Here is an 18,609-nt window from a genome sequence, read left to right on the forward strand (position 1 = left end):
ACTTATTGATCTAGAAAAGGCTTCTGACCTCGTGAATTGGGGATAGTTGTTGGAAGTTCTGAAGAAGGTTGGATTAGAATGGAAAGATCGAAAATTCATAAGAAAATTACACATGACCAACAAGTAAGTGTGACAATAGGGAAGGAAATGACAGAGAAGAGTACTATTGGAAGGGGAGCTCGACAGAGATTATGTCTTTTCGCCATCATTATTTAATATATATCTAGAAAAGATAGTGAAAAACAGCCTAAATTATGAAGATGGTATTTCGATAGGAGGTAAAATGATTAGGTGTATATGGTTTCCAGATGATATGACGCTTGTTGCAGAATCCGGAAAGAAAATCAATAAGTCATTCAGTAAGTCATCTGTTCCACAATTATTCTGTTCACCACAGCGCCTATACAGCATTTCGGTAAGTAATATTCACACTTGTCTTCATATTCATTCATGGATGTATGTAATCTTCAACCCGCTCCAGTTCGGTAACGATCGATCGGACACATATTCATACGACTTTTCGGTTTATTTTCACATGTAGAATCACCTCACGAATTACGTGACATTCCTCCTGAATCACCCTGGATAACTTTGTAAATTTAAGTGGTCCTGTTTGCAGAGATGGAGTGGGTCAGTGGGTCGGTGGGTTAAGTGGGTCAAGTTTTCTGAGTGGGTCAGTGGGTCGTGGGTCAACAGCATGCGACCCACTGTGACCCACCACCCACCGTGACCCACTGCGACCCACCACCCACCATGACCCACTGCGACCCACCACCCACCGTGACCCACTGCGACCCACCGACTCAGTATGATCTACCGATCCTCTCTGCTCACTGCATTGTAGAGAGTATCTTCTGAAGACTGGTAAATTTGTCTCCGTTTTACTTTCAAGATCTTCATTTCCCTTTCTTTTCCACTTGTTTCTGTCTACTTACCTGAGGTGAGTATATCTAACCAAGTGAAAAAAGAACTTCGGGAACTTTTGGATATTGCTATTTTTAATGGTAATAATAGCAATAGGACTTACACTACAATTTGGCTTTCGAGACCTGTGAGTTTTTAGAGCTAACTACTGGAAAAAACATATTTTTGAATCACTGTAATATATAAATTATTTATAAAAAAATGAATGTAACTATGTGTGCCTGATCATCACGGTCAAATTGCAAAGTCAAATGAAATTACTTTTACTATAGTTAGGCCTTAATCCAAATTGGGATGTTATATTGCTTTTATTATAATGCATAATATCCTAAGGAGGTAGTGAGGATCCGAATTTTTGCGGGAAAAAAATGAGTATTTCGCACGCCGTTAAACTTACTGAGCTGAAATTCAGTGTATTAACTCTTTATTGAAAATAAACAGAATGTGTCCTAGCATTTTTTTAAATTCTCCTTTATGTGTGTGTGTGGGGGGGGGCACTTTCTATATATGGAAAATTGATCGTGAGGTGGTTTCTAAAAATGATCGAAAACGATCGATGTTATTTCAGAAAAAAAAATCAGAAACAAAAAATACAGTGCTTGGCTTCATATATCCATTTCTTTCTGCTATAATAATTGCTGAAGCTTATGTTTATTATATGGAGCGCTCACAGCACAGGGCAATCAACCCATAAATTTGTGAGAAAAATAGGCATAAAATTTGTACTGTAAGTTTAATTACACAGAAATTTTAAGTTTGGATTGTACGCATAATTGTATGGAAAATTTTACACTATTTTTCCTTTACGTTGGTCTACTTACTTTGATTTGGAACTTTGAAATTTCATCCTTTTTTCCACTGAAAAGTATTGATAATTCAACAAGGAAATAATTATACTATGATAATTTAATTGAAATTCATCGTAATTTGGCACATGGCAAACAGCAGTGTGGTAATTGAAGTTAAAGAAGGAGGGAAATTCCCATTCACCTCTGAATACTTTCCAGAAACCTCGTTCCCTTTCGCTTTCTAGACGAGGGAGGGAACTTGGTAATGGTATCAAACCTTCATGTGTAATTAGAAAAATTAAATTTATAAACAAATAAGAAATCATCAGTTTATCAGGCTTTAATTGATAATTTATTCACAAGATCCCCTATCGAAGGCGTGGTAGATGAAGTTTCTGTTCTACATGGGTCGACATTGCCAACTGACATGGTCGACATGGAAAAGATGTTGTATGGCGATAGAGAGATGATACTTCTTGCTGACTATTTCAAAACTGACCGAGAAAAATCGTTATCAGACTTAAGTCTAACAAGTAGATTGTCGATGAGAAGTTGCAGAAATCGGGTAGAAGTATTATCAATTTCCACGACAGAGTGCGAACGGGGAATTTATGAATTTACAGATGACTGATATTAGAAATAGATTAAGTGCTCAAACATTGTCTAACTTGTTGCTCATCAATGTTAATGGCTAGACAAGCTCAAAGTAGACGAGCTAGTTATTTCTTGGCTGAAGGATGGATATCATTCCACTGCGAATGATTTACCGCCACAAAAGTTACCAACAGGAAATAAATCCGATTTCAGATTTGTTTTAAGGTGGAAAATTACGAGTTACGGGAAATGTATACTTGTATTACTAATGGCTTATTTGTGTTATTCAACTTTGTACCTACTTTTTAGTAACTCTCTTCTTTGCTTTAGGTAAACTACTTTTGAATAAATATTCATAATAATTGCAATTATGCATATTTGTAACTTAAATTTAACGTGGTATTTTAGTGATTACACAAATTACAATTATGAGCATACTTTATGGAGATGCTTTCACATAGGGTACCCGAGCACCTTTATACCCTATGAACAACTGATTTTTCAAGTCTTTTGTGAGAAAAATACTGTGAACTGAGAAACCATAACCTTTTCCATCTTGTACAGGGGTATTTTCCTGCGAATAGAAGTTTCTTGTGGAATGCGTTCAGAAATTAACACTTGCAAGAATACTCTCTTAGTACAAGTATATTTTAGGCACACACTAATTTCTCCCCACCTCGAACAGTTTCAATTTCCTCACTGACAAACACTTTACCATTTTATATCGTAAAGGTTAGATCCACCGTTATTGTGACAGAGTGGTGCTTGAGCGATTGACTAGAAATTCAAACTCCGATTAGTGACAATTTCACAGTCTTGTTTTATTACAAGTGTAAACTCTTTAGTCAGTTCAGAAGAGGCTGTGGATCGTGTTCAGAGTTGATGACGATGGATTTTGGTGAGTCAGAGTAGGTCAAAGTGGATGAGAGTGGTTCATGGTGGGTGGTGGGTCAGGGTGGGTCACCGTGGGTGGTGGGTCAGGGTGGGTCACCGTGGGTGGTGGGTCAGGGTGGGTCAGAGTGGGTCATAGTGGGTTGTGGGTCATAGTGGGTCACGGTGGGTTGTGGGTCAGAGTGGGTCATGGCGGGTGGTGGGTCAGTGGGTCAGGGTCGGTGGTGGGTCAAGTTTTCATTGACCCACGCCAACTCTGCCTGTTTGTTCCTTTTATGAATAAGAAATGCCAAGTATTACTATAACAATATTTTGATCACGACGCTTCCCTACAACATTTGATTTTGTGGGTGAGTACAGGGATCTATTATTTTTCATAGGACTTAGGTACACTTATGTACTCCTTCTAAATTTTCAAAGGAAAAAAATGCCGTCTAGGCTAAAGGAGACGGTGATGATGAGAAATGAATGAAATAGTGGAATGGAGAAACTAGAAGGAAACGGGAGAACCCCGAGAAAACCCGCGCACACGGTGTTTGTCCACCACAGATATTACTTGGCGCGAGCTGAGATCGAACCAAGGTCCCCATGCACCAGAAGTGAATGCTCTACCACTGAGTCACCGCGAAAATTTTGAAAGGGTACGTTGACCCTACCTTGAATTTAGAAATTGTCCAAATATAAAATTTGATAAATATTTTCTACGTCTTTTGTTTGTGTTGTTTTTGCAACTTTGAATAGTTCACGTTGATCCTTGTATAAGTAAGATATTAACAAAATTTAAATTTAGGAAATTTTGACTATCTAACATGAGATGATTATATATATAATTGTATTGTATGTTCATATGAATGTATGAGTGTATGTAGGTCGTAGTGTAAGCTCGTTGGTTGAAAGTTATCTTTGGTAAAATCTGATAGGTCGATCCCTACCTCTAACTTCAAATTTTGGCCACGAAACCTGATAAGAAATTATTATAACCTATTGATATATATTTACAATTTTACACTCTGAATCTTAGGATTGTAGCTATGACTCAGTCTAAGGTGTCCCGGGTTCAATTCCCGGTGAGGACACTCGGTCGAAAAAGTGTAAAAAGCTTTTTCAGATCAGCCATTCTAAATGAGGTTTTCCTGGGTATTCCTCATTCATACCAGGCAAATGCCGGGGTGATACCTAACATGTAGGTCCCAGGTCGCTTCCTTCCTTTCCCAATCCTTTCTTCCTTCCTTTCCTCGGATAGTGTGATCGCCGAGGGACGTCATCCTTTATACGTGACGGGCAAACATGGCTATAGATACCGAAAGTCCAGAAATCTAAATCCTAAATAATAATCTAAGGTTACTGTTAGAAAAAAAATATTCTTGATGAACCTGATTGGTTGATCACCTTCAAATCTTTGTTTAAAATTTTAAAATCACTGTTTAGACCATTTTAATTAAAAAAAAATAAATCTTCTTACGACCCACATTCTTAGGTCTTTAATCGAAAAATTTGAGACTTGAGATCTGATAGTTAATTACTAAAACGCATTGAAACAACAACAACTATACATTTTCAACCTTGGGATTTTTAGTCACGAATCATAAAGGTCGAATTTAGTCTAAGGTTACAGATAAAGGTGAATATTTGAAAACCGTTTATTTGTTAATCAAGCAGTTGAAAAAGTGACAAAGTTATAAAATTAACTATTGATACACTGAAAAAGAAAACGAATGTGATGTACACAAAAGTGTAGGTTATATGTGTAAATCCTGTAGTTTTTGGACGTAACGTACAGCAAACGTATAAATAAAAAGTATATTTTATAGGTACTTTCCATGCAAGTATTCCGAATAAACGTACTTTCCTTACGAACGAAAGAACTGTGTATAAGTGGCCAGGATGTCACTTACAGACGGACGTATGTAACATATAGGTGACGTTTGTAAATACATACACACACACACACATATATATATGGAAGACTGTTAGATGTAATACATCCTGCAACGAAATGATGTAAGCTCTGAGCGGGAAAAGTATGTAGCATATGGATAACGTATGCTTCGTAGTGATTTCCGTAGTAAACATAAGGATTTTGTATATGTGTACATTATACCGCTGTCCGGATAACGGATTCTTTTCAGTGTAGAATTAGAAAGTATAATTTTAATAACTTTCTGTTTATTACAATATAAATACAAATATTATTTGAAAAATAGTTAACAAGAAGCCGAGACAACATGATAAGTCTTCAATTACCGTTCAATTTATTTTTCTAGTCGCTGCCTTAAAATAGAGTTTTGGATAATTCACATTCTGGCCACACTATAATTTCTATGAAAGGCAACACTGAAAATTCTTCCGATTCATATTTTCGAGTGTAGAATAACATTAACTCTTATTGCGGTAAGTTGCATTTTCTTTTCACTTACGAAAATCGGGCAAAAGAAAAATGGTTAGTTTCTGTATCGTTTTTAGTAGTCTGCTCCCTTAACCATGAAATGTTTTCTTATCACAATATTTTCGTTTATCAATGTTTGTTTTGCTGAAGAGTTTAGTTGAGTTTTTTTTTTAAATAAAAGATTTTGTAATACGTGATAGGTAATTATTAAAAAGTAATTGATATGCAACAACAATTTCACACTTTGAAGTTTACTTACAACTGAGATCATTGCTGAAAGTTATTTGTGATACAATCTGATCTTTTGATTACTTTCAAATCTTTCTTTAAAACTTTTAAGATGTTTCAGAGAGACTTTATTTTTTACTTTGAAAAAAAAAATATCGATCACTGTTTGATATTTTGAAATGTTAATTTGAAAATTTTTGAATCCCAGTATTGTAGTTCCGACTATAGTCTAAGATTATTGGTGAGAAGTTATTATTTGATACAACTTCATTGGCCGATCTATTTCAAATCTTTAAATTTTTTAAAAGTTTAAAAGCTTTCCTTAAACATTCCTCGATCACTGTTTGATTTTTCGAATTTATAGATTGAAAATTTGGATTTGAAGATCTTGGTTTGAAAAGATTTAGTTTAGAAATTCTGATTTGATAATTTTTAGTTTGGAAGATTTTAGATTAGAAATTTAGGTTTGAAAGTTTTTATTGGAAAATTTTTATTTTAAAGATTGATGTAAAACATTTTGATTTGTAATTCGCACAACAAATTTTTGAAGTTTTTTTTCAGCGGAAATGTGACCAGTTCTAACTATTAAAGGAAAAATTCCTTAAAAAAGAAAAAAAATCTTGGTTGCATCTTCATTTTTTCAGATCTCAAATCACAGACGGGACACAACACTACACAAGCTTTCAAGGCATAATGACCAGTATTTTTATTGTGCCAGCGAGGAGTTTCTACGACTTGAACTGGTTCGATCATGTGACATACACGCCGGAACTGATGCTCGTATTGTATTGTCTTGTGACATACTCAATAAAATAGTTATTTGCGCAAGTAAACAAATTGTACTATTGAGTAGAGTAAAAGTAGAATAGAGAGAGGGCAAAACCAGTGGCGGCTCTTGAATGACATTACTATGTTAAAGTAAATATTTGATTGCTATGAGTTTGCATAGATATACACATTTTATCGCTATATGTTGCATACAGAAATTAGTACATACTTCAAAGTTTCTTCCCTTACTTTGTAGCGAAGAGTAGTAATCTATACTGGTGTGACCTACCTCAAGAGCCGCTACTGACCAAAGAATAACAAGATTTTCAGCAGTGGAGATTTCAGTTAGTTTTCACGTACACTCCTCAATTATTATCTATACTTTATCAAAATTATAACATTTTATACTTACTGACATAACTTTTCTTTGATCCCTCTTTCTCTCATGTAATTAACTAACACTTCCATTTCCTCTTGATAAAAGGCTATATTACTATGACTCATTGCCGATTTACTTGCTTGCGAGCTGAACAATTGAACTGACAAGATAAATGCTGGAAAAGAAAATCAGGGAATTTCATTATGATTACAAAAAGGGCCTCTGAACGGTCTCAAACTTTCAGAGTAACTTCAATAAAAATAAAATCTGGATAAAGTGAAGCAACTACAGCATCATCCCTGTTTATCCTATGATCATGGCTCATATCTCATTCCCTTCAGTAGGGATGCGCACGAGTCGAGAAACACTTTGTAAAATTCAAGACGAGTCGAGACAAACGTATTTCTCGACTCGAATTTTCGAGTCGAGACAGCTCGTAAAAATCTCGACTCGACTCGAATGTCTCGAAAATCTTTCTATAATTTTTAATATTATTTTAAAGAAAATACTCATTCAGAAACACTCGGCACGAGAATTTCGGAAACTGCAGGACTTGTCAGGTGTTCGAGGAGTGCTGTGGTGAGTGTCTTCAACAAGTGGCGAAACCAAGGGGAAACGACGTCCAAACGTCGAGGTGTTGGGCGCCCCCCACCTCATTACATAAGTCGGACGTTGTAGGCTGAGCAGACTGGTAAAACAGGACAGGCATCGAACTGCGTCGGAACTAACATCAGAGTTTAATGCTGGGCCAAGTACAAGTGTGTCTGAACTAGTGTTGTAAAATTTCCGGAAATTTTAAACCTGTTGGTAAAAAACCGTATTTTTTTCGATTTCATTCCGGAAAAATTGGAAACTGAAAAAAATAAAAACTGTTTGTATTACGTTAATTTTTCTAGTAATGATATCTTTTTTTTTTTCAAACGTGTGAAAAATGTATGTTCAAAAATTTCAATATTGCGAATATTAAAATAGAGCACTCGAAAATAAAACTATTTCAATTATTGTTGTATTAAAATACTAGATTTACGCGTATGTGTTTGTTCCCACAGAAAAGTTTATATGTTTGTCTCCAGTCTTTTCGACAATGAGATATTGAACCCGCAAGTGCTAGAAACGTGTCGTTTTCATTGGTTGATTCCAAATTTTGTGTAAATTGCTCAGTTCTAATGAATATTAAAAAAAAACATGGCCATTAGTTCTTTATTAAATTTTTAGGAGTACACTGGAAGTACTGAAATTTTTTAAAAGTAAAGCTTCATACCCTACGAGTTATATATTCCAACATCACATAGTTATATATAGGGGTTTTATATCTCTCAGGTGTTTGTTTCATGATAATGGCCAAATGATAAGAAAACGAAAGATAACCATTTCTCCAGTCTAAGATAAATCTTCATTGTTTTGAGTTTTTTTAATGAACTCCGTATATAACTGACATAATTAACCGTGTGTGTAATTTATATACTTATTACATAATGTATACAAAAAGAAAGAAAACACTGGCCATATATGAATTAGAAATTCTAACCACAAGACGGCTCAAATCTTGCAAACGGTGCGAGTAATTGAAAAAAATAGTCGAAAAAATTTCTCCTTTATGATACCCCTTGCCGATTTTTATGAAAACGTTCTTCATTTCTGTCTGTAAAGCGGCACGTACATTCCGCATCAAAAAAATTGCGACACCTGCCGCCGTGCAGCTAGGCCACCCAATATACACCTTATCCCATAATCGTGTCTGGTAGAGAGACCCCCTCCCTCTCCTTCTTTCTTCTGTCCATAGTAAAATTAGCTAACAACATGAACGCAATTCTAATTTCAAACTAGACATGTATTAGTATCGATAAAATGAAATAACAAAACCGAGACGAAACAACGTTCATAAGTTGATTTAGGGAGAAACAGAAACACACATAATGAAAAATTAAAACCAATGAATGTCTATTTCACGGAGGTTCAGAAACGAGCCACAGAGAGAGAGAGAAGGCGAAAGAAGAAGAAAAGTGAAAGGGAGAAGAGATAAAAATGTGGAATTTTAAACTTAGCAAGAAAAGAACCTAACATTATAAAGTTCCGTTACGAGAAATCCAACAGTAATATAGAAATAATGTTTGTTTTATATATTTTTTTCAGGACTATTCAAATATATAGAGAATGCTTGAAACATTCATTGAAAGTCTCTTTCAAAAAGGATAGCATATTCAATTTCCAGTAGAATTGTAGATCTCACGGGACACATCTAAGATAATGTAAACAGTTTAACACACATGCTTTGTTTCTGCGTGGTTCGGTTGTAAATTCAATAGTGTTCATTGGAGGTACCGATGCAAACTACATTCTAATAAAACCAGTAGGTAGCGTAGGTCATATAATCCACTTCAGACTATAATACAAAGTGAAGAAAAGAAAAAAGAAAAGAAAAAGGAAGAAAGAAAGAAAGATAAAATTGAATGATTGCTATTTTGCTGGTAAATTTTTATCAGAAATATCCTATATTAAAAGTCCAAACCGTATCATAATGAAAAGTTACAAATGTTCAAATGGAAAATTGGATGTTCCTTATAGATGTAGCAGACCTTGCATGTTTCAAATTTCAACGTGAATAAATCACATTGAATTATAAGATGGAAACAAATTTGTGTGAAACTAGTGTAAATAAAATTTTGTTTTCAAATAACCAAAGATGTTATCATTTTCTAGTCTTTTAGGAAGCTTTATCTGTACCGAACATCCAGCTTCACTTTCATCTCTTTCGAATATAACGTTGTAATTTGCACAGAGAGAATGAACACGCTTAGAGCTAAAACGGATCATAGTGTCAGTCGAATGATGTTGGTTAGCTTATGGACCACCACTGGATCAAGGATTCAAACCCATAGTGACCCGGTAATTCGACTGAAACTCAGTAACCCAGATGATAAAAAAGATATTTTGCTTATTCTCTTGTGTTTAAACAGTATTTCTTTCAGAGATGACCAGGACTGGAGATGTTATGTCCAAAGCACGAAAACTCGACGCTGAATTTGCCAGTTAATTACATTCTCCAGATCAGGTCTATCGTTCTCTGGCTCCGTTTTAATTTTGGAACACGCACACGCAGATGAAGTGCGTGTGTACGTGAGAGAGGGGGGACAAGTGGAAGATGCAACGACAGGATAGGGAAACGACAAGAAAAAGAGAGAGAGAGAGGGACGAATATAAATATGAAACATACTTATCATTACAGTGTATGGTGAAGAACGCACACACTGTTTATTCGAATTCTCGCAAGTGATGCTTTGTAAGTTCTCCAACATAAGTTAAATCTCTTTTTGCAGCCATTATTTTATGCGAAAAAGTTATACTATCTGGTGGCGAATCGAAGACAGATTTTCTGCTTGGAAGGCCGGTACTTTACCACTGCACCACTAGTTTTATTATTACCTTCTTGAAAAATACAAAATGGACTCAACTAGCTGAGTCTAAACAAGAAAAGCACTAGACATAAATACAAAAATCACCAAATCTGGGTCTACAACTATAAATGCAGAGAACTAGAAATAAATAAATGCATATTTAAACAATAATAATAATAATAATAATAATAATAATAATAATAATAATAATAATAATAATAAGAATACTAATAATAAAAAAATTAAAAAAAAATAAAAATAAAAAAAACGAGAGAGGAACGTTAGTTCATGACAAAAGCACTTCTAAAAACCTACTAAAAGAAATCCTGTCCTGCTGCGGAGAATAACATTTCCGGCGTGTACGTTGAAGAAAATCAAAGTAAGTGCGTGCATCCAGTAACGTGATATGCCGCTGGAAATATAGTAAAGTGCTGGCTAGCAGGAAAAGCACTGTACGATGCTTAGTGGGGGAAAAAAATGAAAGTCCGGCAGAAGCAAATGATTAATGTGAAACTGTGCACTCGGACGACGAGTGATACGACCCACCATCACCTGCAAGGCGTTCCATATCACTGGCGCTCCCTCACATGTTGTAAACCGATGAGCCAAAGTGTCCTCAGAACGACATATAGTACACAAAGCATCAGGTGCTCGTTGTATAGCATAAAGCCGCGCACGTGTTGGGGTAAGTTGATGGACTACTTGAAACCATAACACTTGCATATAGGAAGGTAAGATTGGGTTCCAAATGTTAGCCCAAACTTGCTGCCACTCTATATGTGGAAACTGTTGTACTACTCGTAACTGAGTCGGCTGAGAGGACAATGTGAAGAGCACAGAATATAATGAGCGAGCATTGTGCTGCTGAGGGACCAAAGGCACCCCGGCATAAATCCAATATCGAATAAAGATCAAAACATATTTCGGACACTGATCGGCAAATTGAATAAAAGGGGGATTGACAGGGTGAGCGTACTCCGGCCAAAAACAACTAAACCAATGGTTCGTAATAGAATCGACGGATGAAAGACCAACGTAGGAATCTGCCATGAAGAGAGTTTGACATTTGAGACGGATATGAACTAAACCGAGACCACCGCGGGAACGTGAGAGATAAATGGCAGTTCTGGGGATGCGAAAATAGTAACCCCGCCATATGTGCCAAAGGAACAGAGATTCGAATCTTTTGGCGTAAATCTCAGGGAGGGGAAATACCCGAGCCCTATACCACAATTTAGTTGCCACGTAGATATTGATAAATTGAATGCGATGCCATAAATGAAGTCGACGAAAGCGGAGGGTGAAGAACAACCCTCGAATTTGCGTAAGGAGAGGTTGCCAAACTTCTTCATAATGGGGAGTGGGAAGGGACGTGAATGGAATCCCTAAAATTGTTAAGGATGTCACATGCGGTATAGGCTGCGTACCTGGGGTAGGACAGGGTAACTGAAAACCGTGAAATTGTAACACTTGAGTTTTCTTTGCATTAAACTAAAGGCCAGAGCAACGCGAGAATCGCTTGAGAACCGGAAAGACACCCTGAAGAGCAACTGCGTCGACCCCTGTGATAGTCAGATCATCAGCGAAACAATAGATGTTTTGACAAGTAAAGAGGGTAGGGCCTGGGGGAGACACCAGCGCCAAACGATGGAGAAGAGGGTCTATAACTAAAGAAAACAAAATAGAGCTTAAACTACAGCCCTGGCGCAAACCTCGTTTTAAGGGAATGAGGTCAGATAGATGTCCATTAATTTGGAGACGAAACGTGGCGGTGGTGTATAAATTCGAAATTACTTGACAGAAAGCTGCGGGAAAACCCCAAGCGTCGAGGGTTAGACGAAGGAAATTGTGATCGACACTATCATAAGCCTTCTCTAGGTCTACTGCTAACGCTCCGGCTGGGACACCGCGAGACTGAAAGTATGCAAAGAGGTCTCGAAGAGTACGAAGGGTAAATTGAATGTTATTCGATTCGTTCAGGGCTGCTTGATACGGACTGATAAGTTTCTATATGATAGGTCGTAATCGGGCTGTAAGAACTTTAGTAAATAATTTCAAATCAACTGGCAATAAAGAGATAGGGCAGTAATCAGCCACAACCTTCGCCTTGGACGATTTGGGTATAAGAGCGACAACCGCAGTATTAGAATGAAAGGGCACATTAGACAACCAGGAATTAAAAAGTGTCACAAGGGTACCACGAAGAATAGGCCAGTAATGACGGTAAAAAGATACACTCAGCCATCTATGCCGGGAGAACTACGTCCCTTAGACTTATTGAGAACCGCCAAGATGTCGTCAGCCGTAATTGGGCGCAATAGAGCCTGACAAGCTTCTGCAGGCAGCCTCTGGGGAATGGCTGATAGAAACTCAGGAGCAAAAGGAAAATCCGAATGCGATGCGCTCGTGAAGGCTATAAAGTGTTGCATAAATTCTTATAAAATCTGTAAAGGGTCAGAAATGGTATCGCCGTTGGCCAATACTAACGATTCAATACATGTAGCTCGTCGCTGTCGAAAAAGGCGATCCACATGATACAAGGAAGACGATTCTTCCAGAAAACAATGATATAGATCGTCTGAAAAATACGCCTGCAACGATACTCGAGTATCGATTTGACGCATTCTACGTTTAATATCGTTAATACAAGCCAGATTAAGTAGGGAAGGCTGTGCAGCCCAGAGGTCACATAGTGCCCTATAATAAAACTCATATAGCTGACGATCGTGCTGTTGGGACAATTTCCCTCTCCATTGAAAGAAACTACGGAATTTGGGTTTACAATAAGTAGTCCACCACGCAACCTCCGTTGGAAAATAACGTTGCATTTTACGCCAGTACTTAAAACGCTCGGTAAACTCTTCAACAGTGTCTTCTCTTAACAGCACTTCGTTGTTGATTTTCCAAAAGGAACGTCCCCTTCCCGCCGGAAGAAAAAAAGGCAGCTTAAAATGAACTAAGACAGCTGCATGATTTGTGAACGATACAGGCCTTGTGTGGACAGCGAGGACAGCCTTACTTAAGCGAGCATCGACGTAAATCCTATCCAAGCGACTTCGTGTCGTAGTACAGGTGTACGTCATTGCATGCTTAGAGTGAGATGCTAGAAGAGCATCATGGAGCTGAAGAACTCTCACCAACTCAACTAAGGCATGACAGGGAGGTGATGGTGTGAGCGAATCACGTGCGTCGATCACCGCATTATAATCGCCGGCAAATAAACAATAAGTAAGACCGGGAGGTATTAACGATGGAATGACACTGGAAAAAAAATCTTCCCTCTCTCGTGTTTTAAGAAAACCACTAGGGGCATATAAACAAATAATACATATACCGTTAATATAGCAACGGATGGCTCTCCCATCCGGAGATAGCATAACCCTATCATAATGTAGACCCTTTCGTACTAACATCGCGACACCAGTGTTTTTTTCGGAATTCACTATAGTATTATAGTCAGAGAGAAAGTCAAATGTATGAAAAGTTACTTCAGTTAAACAATAAACGTCTGCACGATTCCGTTCAATAAATTGTTGTAATAACACTAAGTTCTGTGCAGAACTAATTCTATTAATGTTGAGAGTAATTAAAGTAAAAGCATTGATCTGCGCCATACTTCCACACAAAAACACTAACAGCAATACAAACAAAAACTTACTTGTAACGCCCATAGAAAGACACTGCAGTAGACAAGAAATGTATAACACATAAAAACTGGAAAAAGAAAGCTTCTTCTTGCTAAACACACAACTCAATGCAACTAAAAAAAAACTCGTGAACTGAAGGCGCAAAAAAGAAAAAACAAACACACAATGCAGGCACGCTATATCTCGGAATCGGACGTTGCACGGCTTTTGAGGCTGTGATCACGTGACTTGGACTGTATTGCACCTTGAGAAACACCAACAACAGCTGTATGTTCTTTCTTTTTTGTAGTCGATCTAGATACCCTTCGGCGTTTTTGTTGGGAAGCCGGATCAACGCCAATCATCGTAGCACTGGGTGAGATAACGGAATTGCTAAGAGGATCAAGACCCTGCGAGGGGGGGGGTTCACTTGGACACATGGGCACATCTACATTCTTGAGATTCTCCGAATGTATCGTAGAGACCAGAGACGACTCGGAGGGCTGTTGCTCAGACACCAAGCTTTTTTTCTCCTCCAATACTGACGACATGGTTGGTAATGGTAAAGGCGCGACGGAACTCGTTGGTAAAGCAGAAAACTGAGACTCATCGGGAACACTGTTATCCTTTGCAAACCCAGTCTTAGATAAACTTGGTTCGTCACTTACATGATCGGAAGAAGCCGGAAGCGGATTTGATCGCCATACCTTCCCCAATTCAGTCATAACCACTGGCGGCGGGGTCGGTTTCCCCCCCATAGTACTATTTTTCTTCTTCAAATGACAATTAGACACGGTATGCGACGTGCTCTGGCAAAAAAAACAAGTAATTGGCTGACCTTCATATGAAACATTCACTTTGTAACCTTGGACGATCAATCTAGAGGGAATATGCTTAGTTAGCTCAATATGTATGACCCGTACACCACTGTCAATGCCTGTAGGAAACGGTGCCGCCCAATACTGTCGTTCTACTCGCCTTACCAATCCATAGGCACGAAAATGTTCTTCCAATAATTGCACTGGAGCTTCCAATGGAAAATCATAAACTCTCACCAATTTCACAGGGTCTTCTGCGGGCAAAATTCTTACTGTACTTACGTTACCGTCCATGTGATTAAAGGTCACAGTCTCAGGCACTGTCGAGGCAAACTGGTCATAATCTTTGATTGATTTAAACTTAATATAAATACTAAAAGCTTCTTCATGAAGTTGAAGAGCACAAATCTGGTCAAACAGGCGAGGAAACTTCTCCAACAGCCATTGGTACACTTGACTGGAATTAGGTCGAGAACTTCGATAACGCTTATCAAACATGAATTTGTATTGTAATTCTTTCTTATAAGACATGACGCTCAAATTCTCTAGACACAGAAATTGGAATCACCACAAATATTAAACGTACGAGCCTAAATAGGCAAGAAGAAGATGCCACTAAGTTCACCACACTACCAATGTGTGAAAATCGTATGAAGTATGCTCCCAGCAGGCTTTGCGATCTGAACTGCTCGAAAGCACGAGCACGAATAACCACCGATTACTTTCTCTAAACTTTGTTAAACAAATGCTGCAATTTTTCTTGCTGAGAACGATAACACGAAAAGTGTTTACTGCAGATCAATGAAGTGTTTCGATGTCCTGGTAAATCCCTTGCTCTTTCCCAACCAACATTAGTAAATCGTCTCTATCATGAAGCATTGCACGTATAATATGATAAATCGATTCTTCACTATCACTTAGTAAAAAATGGAAGATCGGCATGAACACGATTTGAACCCATGCTAGATACCTTTATTAATCGCAAGTCCATTACATTACCGCTACACTACCATGCCACCTGAAGCTAGAAGGCAAATATTACTTACTTTAGCCTTGATTATTAAAACGATCAAGCTTCTTCCTGTAAGGTTATTTGCACATAAGTGCACAAAGAAATTCATTTATTCGACGACCTAGAGATAAATTAGTGCCCACTAATAAAGGAAACCACATACAAACCAGGAAAAATTACAGAAATAAAAACATATTATGAATTAATGTCGCCGTGCAAGTTTAAAAGTAGCCAATAATAATAATAATAATAATAATAATAATAATAATAATAATAATAATAATAATAATAATAATAATAATAATAATAATAATAATAATAATTCTTCTTCTTCTTCTTCTTCTTATTATTATTATTATTATTAGCATCAATTGGCCGCTTTGCTGGGCCAAATAGAGAAAAAATTATTATATTTTCCGTTCTTCAATCACTTTTTACTATTACTAAAGCGCTCTTTGATATCGGTCATTTTCGATGAGTTTTATATATCCCCTCACCTTCCTATGCTACGGAACACGGCATCTTCAGTGTCATTGTTCATCTCAGCCACCCGGAAAACTATGAATTTCACAATGATATTTGTTATTTTGATCATTTTTATATATCTTACCCTCCTCCATGTTGCGGGTTGAATTTGGATTTAAACGGCATCAGATGTGTCACTATTCATCTCTGCGACTCCAAAAATTATAGATTCGATACTAATATCGGCCATTTTTCGTTATCTTTTAAATGTTGCTATCCTTCTCCCTTCAATTAGTCCATCAAAATGATCTGAGGAAATACATCTCGGGTTCGTACTTCATCTAGGTTGACAATTTTGAATTGAATCCGGAAAGTAAAATCGGAAAATTCCGGAATTCGGAAAAATTCCGGATTTCGAAAAAAATCCGGAATTCTGAAAAATTCAGGAATTCGGAAAAATTCCGGATTTCGGAAAAATTCCCGAATTCAGAAAAATTCCGAAATTCGGAAAAATTATTTTTTCTTTCTGTAATCCTAAGAATTTTGTTCAAATGGAAACGAGCAAATTTCCTTTTTGTAATCCTAAGAATGTATGATGCAAGTTAAGCTGAAACTTACATCCTAAAGTATACACTTCTCAATCTTCCCATGGTTAATGAGATGTAGTCCAAAAGTACGATGTACTCCTAATATTTAATTTTCGCTTTACTGTGATATTGTCCAGAGGTAATACATATATCACACTGAGATAAAAAACTTCACATAATGAAGATGTTATCATATGTAGTTTTCCAGAAAATCGTGAGAAACGAATTTTTATGAAGTTAAAATATGCGTCGCTTGTTGCCAGTGTGATGCAATTAATAACTTTTATGCTGGAAGAGTCTTATTATTATTATTATTATTATTATTCGTTTATGTACTGTAAAAGAAAAATATGAACCGTTAAGTAGTAGATTTTATCTGTTGTTTTTTGATATCTTCTAACAGTAATAACAAACTGCTTGTAAATACGCAATGAATATCAAGGACAATGGCATATTAATGTAAGGACTACTCTGCAGACTAGCAATAAACAATAAACAATAACAGATAAACAATAGTTGCAAAAAAAATAAAAGTAACTCACTTGGGCATATCAGAATGTTCGCGAGAATATAGGGACGCATTGAGACTCTAGCAAAGAGCGTTGTGTTATTATTACTCAAAGGGCCATACGATGGAGGCATTAACGCTAATGTTAATAGCACTAATGAGCACTTACTTGCTCTAACGGTTAACCTCATTTTTGAGATGATTCTTAGAAGTGGGCGTGTTCGCATGCAGTTAGAAGACTTATATCCATTATTTAAAAAGCACACGTTATCTGTGGAGTACTAACGATTTGCGTCACAATCGAACACTAACATAGCACTAGCGACGTTTAAAGTCGAAATTGGAGTCTGACATAAGTGGCTTGTCAACTTCACGGACATTATATTTTCCTTGAATGCGAGAATTTTGCGCCCGGGAAATTTGCGCCCTACCACAAAAATAGGAAAAAATGCGCTCGCAATATATTTGCACTGGGATGATTGTGCCCTACCGCAAAAAGAGGGGAAAATGCGCCGGCTATATATTTGTACTGGGATGTTAGCGCCCTACAATTCAACTTATTTTTGTATTGTGTAAAGTAACTTCCACTCACATTTGAACTAGGCTTGCCTCTCATCGTCTCAGTGAGTTACTCCATCCGTTATAATATTCCGAAAAAATGAAAAAATTACAATTTTAGTTCACAAAAGGGCAATTCCGGAATTCGGAAAAAATCCGGATTTCGGAAAAATTCCGGAATTCAGATAAATTCCAACATTCGGAAAAATCCGGAATTTAGAAAAAATTCGGAATTTTTCCGATTTTACTTTTCGGATTCCGGAAAGTAAAAATTCTGGAATTGGCCATCCCTAGCTAGTAGCTGTTAAAAGAGAAACACAATAATGAATATATATATATATATATATACTGTATTAGCTTCTTGTAGTTGGATATGTCTTTATCACTTACGTAGACAATTGCTACTGCAGTTATTTACTGCTTTATGAGGAAGGTCTTATTTTCACACACAAAAAAGTCGCCGGTATGTCTCAAACATTATCGCGTTCCCACCTGCAGCTCGAAAGCACTGCAAACTACTTTTTAACCAGACGAAAGGCAGTGAAGGAAAAGAAATCTCAACAAATATTCTAATAACATTCGCTTATTGTCAACATACCTACAGTGAGCGCAGAAAGTGTTCGTACACCGTGCATACTTTACATTGGAAACAGCTAGCATGAGAACGGGAGGTGGAAAATAT

At 37.0% G+C, this 18,609-nt stretch overlaps 2 protein-coding genes across 4 annotated transcripts in view; one reads left to right on the top strand and one right to left on the bottom strand.

Moving 5' to 3' along the window:
- Positions 1-18,609, bottom strand: part of LOC145673417 (uncharacterized) — a 755,597-nt gene that overhangs the window by 284,548 nt on the left and 452,440 nt on the right. The window contains exon 23 of the mRNA XM_081743106.1: positions 6,992-7,133. Coding sequence (XP_081599232.1) covers positions 6,992-7,133 — 142 coding nt within the window. The remainder of the gene's footprint in view (positions 1-6,991; positions 7,134-18,609) is intronic.
- LOC145673418 (uncharacterized) overlaps positions 1-18,609 on the top strand; it is a 207,508-nt gene that overhangs the window by 72,512 nt on the left and 116,387 nt on the right. The window lies entirely within an intron of this gene.

The sequence above is a fragment of the Thermobia domestica genome, chromosome 16 (assembly GCF_964235325.1).
Source record: "Thermobia domestica chromosome 16, izTheDome1.hap1.1, whole genome shotgun sequence".
In the NCBI taxonomy this organism is placed as follows: domain Eukaryota; kingdom Metazoa; phylum Arthropoda; class Insecta; order Zygentoma; family Lepismatidae; genus Thermobia; species Thermobia domestica.